The sequence below is a fragment of the Mercenaria mercenaria genome, chromosome 17 (genome assembly GCF_021730395.1).
Source record: "Mercenaria mercenaria strain notata chromosome 17, MADL_Memer_1, whole genome shotgun sequence".
Classification (NCBI taxonomy): Eukaryota; Metazoa; Mollusca; class Bivalvia; order Venerida; family Veneridae; genus Mercenaria; species Mercenaria mercenaria.
In genome coordinates, this window is record NC_069377.1 from 48,814,621 (window position 1) to 48,829,690 (window position 15,070).

A 15,070-nucleotide genomic window follows, 5' to 3' on the forward strand; every position below is an offset into this window, starting at 1 on the left:
TGACCTTGACCTTTGCTCAAGTGACCCCATAATCAATTGGGGCCATCCACTCTAAGTCCTATCACCCTGGATCAAATGGTTCTCAAGTTATTGATCAGAAACCGCTTTCCAATTTCTGGCCCCTGTGACCTGGAACTTTGATCAAAGTGACCCAATTATCAATAGGGATCATCTACTCTACATTTCCAATTATCCTATGAAGTTTCAACATTCTGGGTCAAGTGGTTCTCAAGTTATTAGTCAAAAACTGTTTTCCATGTTCAGGCCCCTGTGACCATGACTTTTGATTGAGTAACCACAAAAATATTTCGGGTCATCTACTTTGTATGCCCAAATCACGTTATGAAGTTTGAAGGTTCTAGGTCAAATGGTTCTCCAGTTATTGATTGAAAATGAAGTGTGGCAGGCAGATGGCCCCTGTGACCTTGACCTTTGATGGAGTGACCCCAAAACAATAGGAGTCATCTACTCTGTAAGTCCTATCACCCTATTAAGTTTGAAGGTTCTGCAAGTTACTGATCGGAAATGGATTTACATGTTCTGGGGGGGGGGGGTGGGGGGGGGGGGAGACATAACCAGTACATATATTTAAAACAAGAGAGTCCAAAATCATCTGAGCAGGCCTACCTGATAAACCAACCCAGCAGACCTAACTGGCCAACCAACCCTGCAGGCCTACCTGATAAACCAACCCAGCAGACCTAACTGGCAAACCAACCCAGCAGACCTACCTGGCCAACCAACCCAGCAGACCTAACTGGCAAACCAACCCAGCAGACCCACCTGGCAAACCAATCCTGCAGGCCTACCAGATAAACCAACCCAGCAGACCTAACTGGCCAACCAACCCAGCAGACCTACCTGGCCAACCAACCCAGCAGACCTAACTGGCAAACCAACCCAGCAGACCCACCTGGCAAACCAACCCAGCAGGCCTACCTGGCAAACCAACCAAGCAGACCTACCAGATAAACCAACCCAGCAGGCCTACATAGCCACCCAACCCAGCAGACCTACCTGGCCAACCTACCAGATAAACCAACCCAGCAGACTTACCAGATAAACCAACCCAGCAGACCTACCAGATAAACCAACCCAGTAAACCTACCTGGCAAACCAAACCCAGAAGACCTACCTGTTAAACCAACCCAGCAGACCTACCACATAAACAAACCCAGCAGACCTACCTGGCAAACCAACCCAGCAGACCTACCACATAAACCAACCCAGCAGACCTACCTGGCAAACCAACCAAGCAGACCTACCAGATAAACCAACCCAGCAGACCTACCTGGCAAACCAACCCAGCAGACCTACCAAATAAACCAAACCAGCAGACCTACCAGATAAACCAACCCAGCAGACCTACCTGGCAAACCAACCCAGCAGACCTACCAGATAAACCAACCCAGCAGACCTACCTGATAAACCAACCCAGCAGACCTACCAGATAAACCAACCCAGCAGACATACCTGGCAAACCAACCAGCAGACCTACCAGATAAACCAACCCAGCAGACCTACCTGGCAAACCAACCCAGCAGACCTACCAGATAAACCAACCCAGCAGACCTACCTGGCAAACCAACCCAGCAGACCTACCAGATAAACCAACCCAGCAGACCTACCTGGCAAACCAACCCAGCAGACCTACCAGATAAACCAACCCAGCAGACCTACCTGGCAAACCAACCCAGCAGACCTACCAAATAAACCAACCCAGCAGACCTACCTGGCAAACCAACCCAGCAGACCTACAAGGCAGCCTTACCTGGTAGACCTACCAGCAGAAGTGTTCCAGGATTCTGAATTAGTACTGAATACCTTAACTGAATTTGTTCTATGAATATAAATGACAACCTTGTGATTGAGAATTTAAATAACTATAGAAAAGAAGATATATTTTGTGTTCTATAAAATTGTCATGGAGATAATTTGTGTTGTAAGGTACTCGTAACTTTAGTACTTATATTTACACACATTTGTATTCATTTGACAATGTATATTGCATAACTTGAAAACTTAATACTATTAAGATTAAACTTTAGCCTGCTAGGCTGGCAGTGGGTGATTCTGCTTTTGAGACCAGTGCCTGCACATCCATGCAGGCTGATCATAGTCTCACTCTGCAGTCAGTAACTTTTCAGTGAACACCTTCGAATAATATATGGTACTGGCCAAACTGAATGATGGACCAGTCCATTTTAGAAATTTAGCAGGGTAAAGGTTGAGTTAATAAAAGCCTTACAAGGCTAGAATCTGTATTAGCCTTAATATTAAAGGTGCACACATATCAGACCTAAATTCTATACAGAAATAAAATCTATTGTGCCAGTTTGGTCAAAAGCATGAATTACTGAAGATAATTACCTTGGAAACTTTCCGCCGCCCAAGTTTTTTCTGGTTAGGTATTACATTCTTCATAATATTATAACACATAGCTACACTTGCCCTCCATTTAGCATCACTCTGACGGCGTCGAACCCTAGTTGGTGTCACACCACGTGGCATCTGGACTGAAAATCAAATAGCAAGACTAGAGATGCTTTTGAGAAAAGCGCATGTCTCCCACAACTGCCCCTAAGAAAAATGTCTAGTTTCTCCAGATGGTTTAGACGAGTTGATCCAATTAGATGGTCTGGATGAGTGGATCCAATCAGTAATTAAAGGGCCATAAATCAAAAGTGCCTGGGCGGATTTGGCTAGTTATCAAACTTGGCTAAGGTCTTATGGCCAAACACATTTTGTTCAAGTTTGGTGAAGATCTGATGAGAAATGTTCGATTTAGAGAGCGGACAATTGTATGAAGGCGGATTTTTCGGTAATTCAAGGGCCGTAACTCCAAAATGCCTATACTGATTTGGCTAGTTATCAAACCTGGCCGAGGTCTCATGGTCAAACACATTTTGTTCAAGTTTGGTGAAGATCGGATGAGAAATATTTGACTTAGAGTGCGGACAAGAGTAAAAAGGCCGATTTTTCGATAATTCAAGGGCTGTAACTCCAAAATGCCTGGACCGAATTGGCTAGTTATCGGACTTGGCCGAGGTCTTATAGTTAAACATATTTTGTTCAAGTTTGGTGAAGATCGGATGAGAAATGTTTGAATTAGAGTGCGGACAAGAGTAAAAAGGCCGATTTTTGGTAATTCAAGGGCCATAACTCCAAGACGCCTGGACCAATTTGGCTAGTTATCGAACTTGGCCGAGGTCTTATGGTCAACACATTTTGTTTAAGTTTGGTGAAAATCGGATGAGAAATGTTCGACTTAGAGTGCGGACAAGCTTTGTGACAGACACAAATACAGACACACACACACACAGACTGGAGTAAATCAATATATCTCCCACACCACTGTGTGGTGGGAGACATAATTAGCCTAGATTTTTTACTTTTGATTTCTATACATTAAAATGATTTTTCATTGCAGATTAAAAATTTCACCAAATGACTTAAATTCCACAAAATTATTACTGAAGACATTTATGCATGTAAAAAATGTTTTCTGGATTTTCTTCAGTGTAAGCATGACATACCAGTAATAAAACCAGAGGTTTCAGCCTTTCAGAAGATAAAAGTTACACCCGAAACACTGCCTTCCGGTATGAAGACCAGTTTTACAGCTGTAAAATGTCTACTCTGATCCTAATTTTTAGAATAACATAATTCTCTAGGATTACCTGGGTGCAATGGATTCAATCAATTCATCCTTTTAAAGTTATGAAATGGGCATCAATATTGTCACAAAAGAGCAATAATCCTGCCAGAAATTGGTTGATTGTAACTAAAACTGTACATGATCTGAACTTTATGATCGTATATCTGTGTACTTAAAATGAAATCAATCCATTCATCAGGGCTAGATTCATTGAAGGGACAACTAATTATCTTATGTTGAAAAGGAGATACCTCTGCTAAATATTTGTGAATTGTACTTAAAATGAATTCAATCAGGGTTTCAGAAATCCAATGTCCGCAGCCCAGGGGCTACCAGAAAATTCTGTCGACTACTAAATTTTTCAGAGCGCGCACTCGCTGGGCTACCGTAAAACTCGGTATCAAGTATAGCCCTGAAATCAATACTTTAGTTTTCGTGAAAGCAACATGAAACGTAATTTTGACAGTTGTCTATAATCCTCTTATTAATCAAGTGATACACGCCGGAGGCATTAACTATCTTACCACCTACTGTCAAAATTGGCAAGCAACTGTTTCATCGTAGCCAAAGACAAATGTTTACAAAAAAACATGTACACGCGAGATTTTAGACTAATCCAATAGCATCAAAGTCGCTGATCCGTAATGTTCAAAACAATATGCAAACCAGTCTTAAAATGATATCATTTTACTGCCACCTGCCAAATTATACTATCCTTTTCGCTGACCTCAATACTTATCGAGCTTTGAGAGGATATACACTGGCTCAGAGACATTTTATTATCAGGCAGTTTAGTGATTACAATGTATTTATGCTTTTTCATTTAAATACTTTCACAGCATGAAAAATTACTATAAATTAGCAAAAACCGGCAAGTTCATGTCAGAAACTATAGAGTATTTCGGACGAACATAAATTTGGATAATTAAGTGAACACACAGTGCCAAGAAAGTGAGAGACGATATTTACTCGCTTTCAGTCCATTTATTAAACTACTTATTAAAAGACATTAAGAATCAGACAGTATTTGTCAACTTTGGATGATTTTAAAAGATAAATTGCATTTGATACTGCCCTTAGGTATTTGCAAGTTTATAACAAGAGCTGTCTGTTGACAGCGAGCTCAACTATTCGAAGAATCGATGGAAGTATGGGGTCAAAATATTACCAGAGATTTTCAGACAAGAACAAGAGGGTCACGGTGACCCTGGATCGCTCACCCGAGTTATATGAGCTACATGTTTCAAATGTCAAACTGATGCTAAAATATTAAGAAAGTAGGTCAGTAGGTCACATTCATGGTCAATGAAAGTCAGTATTAAGATCGGTGTGCAAAACTGTATATGTCATCCAAATTTCAAGACTATATCTTAAAAACAAGAAAGTAGGTCAAGGTCACAGTCAAGTGATCCCTAATTACTTGGGGTTATAAGGTAATTATAATTAAACAGTCTAGGAAATATGATCAGATAATTTTTGAAGTAATTTTTCCTATATAACTCATATACAAGTTACCCCCTGGGCGGGGCCTCTTTTCATCCCAGGGGCATAATTTGAACAATCTTGTTAGAGAACCACTAGGCAATGCTAAATACCAAATAACAGAGGCCTAGGCCTTGAACTTTCAGAAAAGAAGATTTTTAAGTTTTTTCCTTTATAAGTCTATGTAAAACTTGGGACGCCCAGGGCAGGGCCTCTTTTAACCCCAGGGGTATGATCTGAACAATTTGGGTCGAGGACCACTAGGCAATGCAACATACCAAATATCAGAAGCCCTATGCCTTGCAGTTTCAAGCAAGAAGATTTTTAAAGTTTTTTCCTATATAAATCTATGTAAAACTTGGGACCCCCTGTGTGGGGGCTCTTTTCACCTCAGGGGCATAATTTGAATAATCTTGGTAGAAGACCACTAGGCAATGCAACATCACAAATATCAAAAGTCTAGGCCTTGCACTTTCAGACAAGATTTTAAAGTTTTTTCCTAAATAAGTCTATGTAAAACTTGGGACCCACGGGGCGTGGCCTCTATTTTTCACCCCAGGATAATTTGAATAATCTTGGTAGAGGACCAAAAGTCAATGCTACATACCAAATATCAAAGGCCTAGGTCTTGTGGTTTCAGATAAGAAGATTTTGAAATTCAAAGTTTTTCCCTATATAAATCTATGTAAACCATGTGAAACCCCCCCCCCCCCAGGGCGAGGCCATATTTGACTCTAGGGGATAATTTGTATAAACCTGGTAGAGGACCATTAGATGATGCCACATACCAAATATCAAAGCCCTACCTACTGTGGTTTTTTCCTATATAAGTCTATGTAAAACTTGTGACCCCCGGGGCTTTTCACCATACAGGCACAATTTGAACATGAATTTTCATAGACGACCATTAGATAATGTAACATGCCAAATATCGAGGCTCTACGCCTTGCAGTTTTGGACAAGAAGATTTTTTAAGTTTTTCCTTTTGGTTGCCATGGCAACCAGAATTATGTGTGGAATTCAATTTTTTGAATAATTTTGAAAGGGGGGCACCCAAGGATCATTCCTGTGAAGTTTGGTGTAAATCTGTCCAGTGGTTTTGAAGAATATTTTTTTAGAAAACGTTGACGGACGGACATTGAGCGGTCACAAAAACTCACCATGAGCCTTCAGATCAGGTGAGCTAAAAACCTGAGCCAAAAATAGATCAAACAATGCACCTGTATTTGTGGATTTGGATAAGTCTTGCACTAATGGCAATGTGGGACCATAATGATAAGCAAGTGTTCAAAGCCATATATATTAAACAGTTTAGACACAATATGGAATGGGATGCGAAACTTGACTAATTTCTATGTCAAAAAAAGGGCCATAACTGAGCTACAGTCCTTGTACTAGTTATATAGTCTTGCCTACATTTGTAAACTATGATGGTAAACAAATGGTCAAAGTTTCAAAGCCATATGACAAACAGGTTTGGCAAAAATGGAATGGTTTGAAAAATTTAACTGATTTCCAAGTCATAAAAAGGGCCATAAATTCAGCCAAAATAGTTGACTATATTTAATAATTATGTACTATTGCCTAAAGATGGAAATCATGATGATAAGCAAGTGTTCAAAGTTTCAAACCCACATGTCAAATAGTTTTGACAAAACATTTGGTGACCTAGTTTTTGACCAAAGATGACCCATATCCAAACTTGACCTAGATTTCATCAAGACAAACATTGTGATCAAAGTCCACAAATATACAGTGAAAAAAAAGGCCCTGTTGCATACACAAGGTTTTACTTTGATTCAACCAGGTGACCTAGTTTTTGACCCCAGATGACCCATATTCGAACTTGACCTACATTTCATCAAAACAAAGATTCTGATCAAAATTCATGAAGACCCAGTGAAAAATGCAGCCCCTATTGCATACACAAGTTTTTTCTTTGATTTGACTGGGTGGCCTAGTTTTTGACCCAAGATGACCCATATTCAAACTTGACCTAGATTTCATCAAGAAAAATATTCTGATCAAATCTCATGAAGATCCAGTGAAGAATGCAGCCTCTATTGCATACACAAGGGTTCTCTTTGATTTGACCAGGTGGCATAGTTTTTTTGCCCCAGATGACCCATATTTAAACTTGATCTAAATTTTATCAAGACAAACATTCTGACAGAACTTCATGAAGATCCAGTGTAAACTGCAGCCCTTATTGCATACACAAGGTTTTTCTTTGGTTTTTGATTGGGTGACCTAGTTTTTGATTCCGCATTACCCAGATTCTACCTTAACCTAGAGGTTATCAAGACAAACATTCTGACCAATTATCATGAGTTTCAAACTTAAACTGTGGACTCTTGAGTATTAACAAGATTTTTCTTTGATCAGGCCTACTGACCTAGTTTTTAAACCCACATAACCAGTTTTAAACTTGCCTTGAATCATCGAAAACAAATTCCGACCAAATTCATGAAGACAGGTGATAAAATTAAGTGCCCCTATTGTAACAAGTTTTTTTTTGATTTGACTGGGTGGCCTTGTTTTTGACCCGATGACCCATATTCAAACTTGACCTAGATTCATCAAGAAAAAATTCTGATCAATCTCTAAATCCAGTGAGTTTCTATTCTACACAAGGTTCATTGATTGACCAGTGCATAGTTTTTGCCAGATGACATTTTACCCTTTTAAATTCAGACCTGACAGACTTCATAGATTTTTGACCCTATTTCAAAGTTTTCTTGTTTTATCCTAGAAATCATCAAGACAGATATTCTGACCAAGTTTCATAAAGATTGGGTCAAAACTGTGGCCTCTAGAGTGTTAACAAGGCAAATGTTGATGCGCGACAGATGACGCACCACGCCTGACTATGACCAGTCACAATAGCTCACCTTGAGCACTTCATGCTCAGGTGAGCTAAAAAGGAGAAAAAAAGATAGACAGTAATTAAAACTGAAGTTGGCCTGTATACTATGATTGTATACCTGTGTACTTACAATGAATTCAATCCATTTACTCATTTAGGAGACCAAATTTTAATCAAAAGCATACCTGTGTACCGAAGAATGAATACAATCAGTTCATCCTTTAAAGAGTTCTAAATCTGACATCAACAGTGCTGAAAATTATAAGTCGAAAAGGGGGCCATAACTCTGGCAAAAATTTGTGGATTGTAACCAAAATCATCCTAAACCTGTATGTTATAATAGCATAAATGAACTCATTCTACTTATTTCTATAGATTGATGACTCCAGTATGGTAGCAGAGGGTGCATTTCCCCCTGCTACTGTGGTCTGAAGCCCTAGCTACTTTTTTAATGATCAAGTCAAATTCAAAATTGGGAAAACAAGTATGAACGAGTTTAATAACGCTTGGCCTTACATTTTGAGAAAAAATTCATCCAACACCAAATCATAGAAAGAAAGGGTTGTTTCACATGAAAATTAAACAGCATATAAAACATGTATATTACTCTACAAAACAACTGGTCAGTATAATGATATAAAAATTGAATTCCGTAACAGGACAGTATAAAGGGGCCACTCATTTGGACAGTTCAGCACCTTTAAAACTCACCGTTTTCAAAGAATCGTTACATATCTTTTATTCTAGGCATCTGCAATAACGTTCCATTACTGAAATTTCTAGGGCTGTGTACTGAATAGAAAAAATACACTTTTGGCCGCAATTTGGCGATATTCTCGCAGTTTTTTGGTGAAATTTGCATCAATTTTGCTCAAATGCAATTAAAAATCGCATCCGCGCGGCTATGGAGCTTTTGCCGAAATTGCGACTTCCGCTGCAATGCGGACTTTCCGTTACTTGCTGGTCATATGAAGTTTAGTGGGCGCTTTAATTTCACTTTTATCTCCTTAGAGCATCATGTGATAATGATTACCAGGCACAAATCGCCTATTTTCGCGAAGTGTCAAACTGCCACCGAAGAAGAAATTGAAGCGTTTGGAAGGCCAAACTTTGCTTCCATTCTCGCGTACGAGTAGCAATGAGAATAACAATAGGGTGGAGAAACCCCTGGTGAAGTCCCTTCAAGAAAATAAAAACCGCTGAACGCCCAAAATTCCATACAAAATGTTTGTAATTGAGGGGGAGGGTAGGGTCATTATGAGTTTGACTTCAAAGCTGTCCTGGCCTAAATTAATGGAAGTGTATCAGATCCAGAAAGATTAGAATATAACTGAACTTACACTTGGACAGCGCAGCTTTGAAGAAAAAGCACACATGTGATAAGTTCAGAATCCCAAAACTGGAGGTTTGCTATTTTTCAGCTGGAGTTGGGATCTCAAAACTGGAGGGTTTTTTTTACCGACATAAATTAAGCGCGTGAACGCAAAACTTAAGAGACAAAATTCGATATTTTGAGTTATTTTCTATTACACTTTTAACTTCAAAAAGCTAAAAGGATAAAATATATTGTATATTAACAACTTTTAACAAGTCAGGGCTTCCATTAGGATTCAGTTTCATGGAGTCAGGACTGCCAAACATTCAGATTTTGGAGTCCCTCTTAAATTTTGTTGCAGTCCTAGTATTACTTTGTACAATGACCGTTATCATCATCAGCTGGCATCATCATCATCATTACTGTCATATTTAATCGGTTCAAAACAATGTGTAAAGTATTATAAAATTTAGAGAAAAGGACCACTAGAATGGTAGATGAAAACATTATATTTAACAAAAAATATTTTATAGTTTTATTATAGCTATAGCAACAGCCTGCATTTTATTTAAATGAACAAACTTACTGTTCTTCAGCCATATAATAATTTAAGATCCACACACACAAAAAAAAACAACAACAATCTAAAGTAAATTTTTATACACTAAATAGAGTAGAATTATGTCAAATTACATCAGTCACCTGGCAATGCCCAACCAGTTAACTTTCATCCCACATCAAAGAACAATGCTGAAAATCAATAAAGGAAAATTTGTGGACACTCTCCCTTCTGAAGTTTATAATTAGCTGCAATGTGCTGGTGTTTATTTCAGGCTATTCATCAAAATGTGTCATAGATATAGTGGACGCAACTTGACCCCGATGGTTGACCTTTGCATTATAATACATAATGAGGCACAACCTATTATTGAAAAGGAGTGTACGTAAAACACGAGCTGCACGAGAAAAAGGAATTATAAATTTGTGTAAATGTAAATTATGTATTGGAAGGCTTTAAATGATCAAATGTAAGTATATATATTTTGATACTACACTGTATACAAACTAATTCCATATAAATATACACGGCTACCCTAAGCACCCTTGATTTCTATAATGAAATAATCGATATGAATTATCAGCCTAAGGTCAACCATCGCGGTCAAGTTGCGACTACTATATCAATCTAAATAGGAGACAAATTGAATGTTTGTTTTTTTTAATACTGTACAAGTAGGACTTATCATTTACAAAAATCCAAAGTAAGTAGCAAATTTATTACCGTTTTTTGCTTTGACTTTGAAGTGTCTATTTACTCACCAATTTGCAAAGAGAATTTATTCATTTATTTTATTTGTGCTAAAATTGTCGATATAATTGCGACAATTACTTTTATTGTCTTCCAACTTTGGAGCAAACAACTTACCAACTTAATCAGAGCATTTTATTTTTACCGAGGTGCAGACGACAGGCATGTTCTAAAAATAGTAACTGGTTGGTATTTTCTAACAATTATTTATGTGATTTCATTACCGAAAAAAACTTTTCTTTGAATAATCAAACTGGGAATTATTTCTTATAACTGGGAGTGTTTTGCTTCAAACTGGTAAAAAACGGAGCCTAATGGCACTGAGAATGGGCTGATATTCGGCCCCGCGAGACAGGTGGAAAAAGCCCTGCTGGTCTAATCCCTTATCAAAACAATCATGTTATCAAAATTCACCTGTGAAAACAGCTACATACATGTATGTCAAACATGTATAATATACAACAGTTGGTGACGCTTTGATTTACTGTGTAAACATGTTTGTCAGTCCTCTGTAATTATCAACCCAGTGCTGCGAGGAAAAAGTCTAAAAATTGAATTTTTTTGAAAAGCGGGAGATGTATGGTTTTGGTCGGGGAACAGGCAAGGTGAAAAAATCCGGATTTTGACCCTCCCGTGCGGGAGATCAAATGTATGAGTAAAAGCTCAGAGTCAACTGCTTACTGAAAGGAAAAATGCATGTGGGCCCTGCACTCGGCTGCAACTTTCATCAACCTATTCGGGCACAGAATCTTGAATTATGTTCAAAGTGTCTCTTAAAGGAACTGTTTTGTTAATCTATAAAGATAAATTGTTCTTTCAAATAAACAGATGTTTGCTTTTCAGTGTAATAAAGGCTGTCTGCCAATGTAAAATCTCATTATAAAAAGAAAAAGTCACATTATGATTCATTTTGTCAAAATCTCATTGATTCAAGGCAAATGGAAGGTATCTGCCAAAAGTGATCCCTGTGGTGGTTAAGGTCGCTGTCTTCAAATCACTTGCCCCTCACTGATGTTGGTTTGAACCTCACTCGGGGCGTTAAATTCTTCAAGGAAATTGCTATTCAGTTCAATCAATTCAATGCGTCAATTTTAACATGCTATTTCAATAATACAAAAAATCTGTTATTGCACTGTCCATATCGTTATAATTCAAGTCATGAACTATTTGTCTAGTTTACTGGGTGTTAACAAACTGTATTTTCAATTTCTGTTAAGTTTCTCATTTTCTGAGTACGAATTTCGAACTTGACCAAGAACGAATCGATACTAGAACTCGTGGCTAAAACACTCTTGAAAATTCCCGCCGTAAAACTTTTCCACTGACCAGATAATTTGCAATAACAAAATATGAACTTTCCGTATAAATAACAAACAAAAAATCTGACTTTGTAAACAGGCTATTGAAACCGTTTCTTCTTTTTCTGAAAACTAGAAACTACTACCATACACTTTCACGTTTACCAGACGCTCTGATAAATGGCATCCGTCAGAGTAGATTTTTTTTATCTAATTAGATGCTACCTAAAGGGCAGAGCTGCCTTGAAAAATCACCAGTGCCCCATAAAAAATTAAAGAAGTGGTGTTATTGCAATGGCTGCAAATATCTGGAATTACGGATCTGTTTTAGAAGGATTTATTATATGTTCTATACAATTATTGAATGCAATACAAAAATGTTATGTCTTAGAGTGCATTGCAGTGGTTGTAGGTATATAAGGCCACTTCCAACAGCCTTGCTGTTGGGTTAACCCTTTAGCGACGTGGTTAGAGTGTCCGCCTTCAGATCACGAGGTCCGGGTTTCGATTCCCGGTAGAGTCTGTGGTATTAAAAATACTACAATGGCGATGAGGATGTTTGACGGATTCATGCTTTTGGATGAGGCTAGAAACTGATAGTAGGTTCAGTTGATGCCTCGGGCTAGAAACTGGTAGGAGGTTCAGTTGATGCCTTTGGTTAGAAACTGATAAGAGGTTCAGTTGATGTCTCAGGCTAGAAACTGTTAGGAGGTTCAGTTGATGCCTTTGGCTAGAAACTGATAGGAGGTTCAGTTGATGCCTCGGGCTAGAAATTGATAGGAGGTTCAGTTGATGCATAGTCCTTCAATGTTAGAGAGGAGAGGAATGTAGTGGTTGTAGGTATATAAGGCCACTTCCAACAGCCTTGCTGTTGGGTTAGCCCTTTATCCTCGGTAGAGTCTGTGGTATTTTACTACAGCATTAAATTTAAATCTCGACATGTGGAAACTCGATAAATATTCTAAATGAAGAAAGTACGGTTTATAGATTTACATCTGCACCAAGAAGATGAATTAAGAGAAAAACGTATTTGAATAATGTATCAACAACTTTACATAAATTATTACCATAAAAACCGGTCACTAATAATAAGTGCTATAAATTTAAAAGCTTGGCATGTGAAATTTTTAAACCTAACAGAATCTCACTAGCTAAAAACCAAAATAGGGTTATGTAACCTGTGCAGTGTAAGTCAGTTTATCGTAGTGAATGAAAAGCTTAACCAAAAATTGCTAAGTCGAAAAATGGGCATAATTTTGTAAAAATGCAAAGTAGAGTTATGGAACCTGTGCATTGTATGTAAGATCATGACAGTGAATAAGTATGTGAAGTTTCAGTCCATTCCCATTAGTGGATACTGAGATACCAACTTACATACAAAACCTTAACCAAAAATTTCTAAGTCGTAAAAGGGCATAAATTTGTAAAAAAGTAAAATAGAGTTATGGAACCTGTGCAGCGTAAGTCAGATTATCACAGTGAATGAGTGTGTGAAGTTTCAGTACATTCCCTCAATGGTTACTGACATACCAGCTTATAATAGTACACACAAAACCTTAAACAAATTGAGACTCCGACGCCGAAGCACGGGTAAGTCCAATAGCTCTACATATTCTTTGAATAGTCGAGCTAAAAACTTAAACAAAACGTGCCAAAAAAACAAAACAAAGACAAATATCAAACAGGGAATGCCACGTACCAAAATCGCAGCCTCCCCAAAACGAAACCTACAGCACGCAGACGCGTGCACCACAAACACACACACGCGCGCACACACACACAAAGCCAACACAGGAGGACAAAACGAACAAACAAAGGAACACACACACACAAAGCCCACACAAGAGGACAAAACGAACAAACAAAGGAACACTGTGGGACACCGCCTTGGAACGGTCAGTGGCAAAAACACCACTGGGGAGCTTAAACCGGTTTACGGTGCGCACCCAACCTCACTCTTACCCCCACCATGTTCCAAAGACACGGGACAGTGTAAATAAAAGTAATCCCCTCCAGGTGAATCTCTAACACACCTAATGGAAACAAAAAGGCATGGCATGTAAAACACAAAAATGCTCGTGTATAAAAATATAAAAAGCAAACCTTTAGAACCAAAAACATATGTACTCAATGCCTTTTCAGAAGACAGAGCAAAAAGAGAAACACCCTTAAGGGCCCGACGAAACAGGCCAGAAGACAGATATCAAAACAGTTCAGTCCTGGTAGGATTTAAAAACTGCTTATCATAGAGTCTTCACCCTCTTTCGTCAGACACAATCAAAGAGGGAAGCGTAGTGTCCAACTGTAAACGGGTTGAACACTAAACATGCGGTATGGTCAAAACAGTTGGGTCGTAACCTCTTTTAATAAAACGTTTGATAATCTTTTCAAATACATTTGGAAAATTACCATGACCCAAGATCTTACGAAGTTTGTAAACAACATCCCCATAAAAAACGGGTTTAGAAATACCTTCTCGCAGAAGTGTCTTTAAATTACTATTGAATTTTAAAACTAAATCAGAATTACGATGTCGAAGAAGGGGCTTGATTTTGTACAAAAAAATAGAGTTATGGAACCTGGCAATTTTAGTCAGTTTATCACAGCGAATAAGTGTGTGAAGTTTCAATCCATTCTAACAAGTGGTTACTGTCTTACATACAAAAACTTTACCAATTCGGGACGCGGAAACCGAGGCACGTATGAGTCCAAGAGCTCTACATATTCTTCGAATAGTCGAGCTAAAAAAACTTTAGGGAGAGAGTAATTCGTTGAAATTGTAAAAGACAGGGTTGCATGCATTCCCACTGAAACGCATGAAACGGACATTTCGAGTGTGTCCAATTAACATATTTGCATTACAGTATGTTAGAGACTATTTCCGTCTGTATGTATGTTTAGATTTTAATACAAATGGAAACAAGTGTTGTTTTTTACACCTTTGGAGAAAGAACAAGCAAAACTGAAGAAATGAATGCTTAGGAGTTCAGTGTACGACCTACCAAAAGTCATATTTAATGCGTGTCGGTGTGGAGACAGGCAACCAAACACAGTATTAAAAAGAAAAATAGCATGAAAACCGTTACCCGTCACTGTTTAAACTGAATTTTAAGACTATTCATGTTTCCATTTTTAGGACCAT

The 15,070-nt window shown here is 38.3% G+C and overlaps 1 protein-coding gene across 3 annotated transcripts in view; it reads right to left on the bottom strand.

The window, feature by feature from the left end:
- LOC123536222 (uncharacterized) overlaps positions 1-12,096 on the bottom strand; it is a 74,959-nt gene extending 62,863 nt beyond the window's left edge. For all 3 annotated transcript variants that reach the window (XM_045319200.2, XM_045319199.2, XM_045319198.2), the window contains exons 1-2: positions 12,018-12,096; positions 2,371-2,516 (exon numbers count right to left, since the gene is read on the bottom strand). In XM_045319200.2, coding sequence (XP_045175135.2) covers positions 2,371-2,511 — 141 coding nt within the window. In that variant the 5' untranslated portion in view covers positions 2,512-2,516; positions 12,018-12,096. The remainder of the gene's footprint in view (positions 1-2,370; positions 2,517-12,017) is intronic.
- Between the last annotated feature and the right edge of the window lie 2,974 nt (positions 12,097-15,070).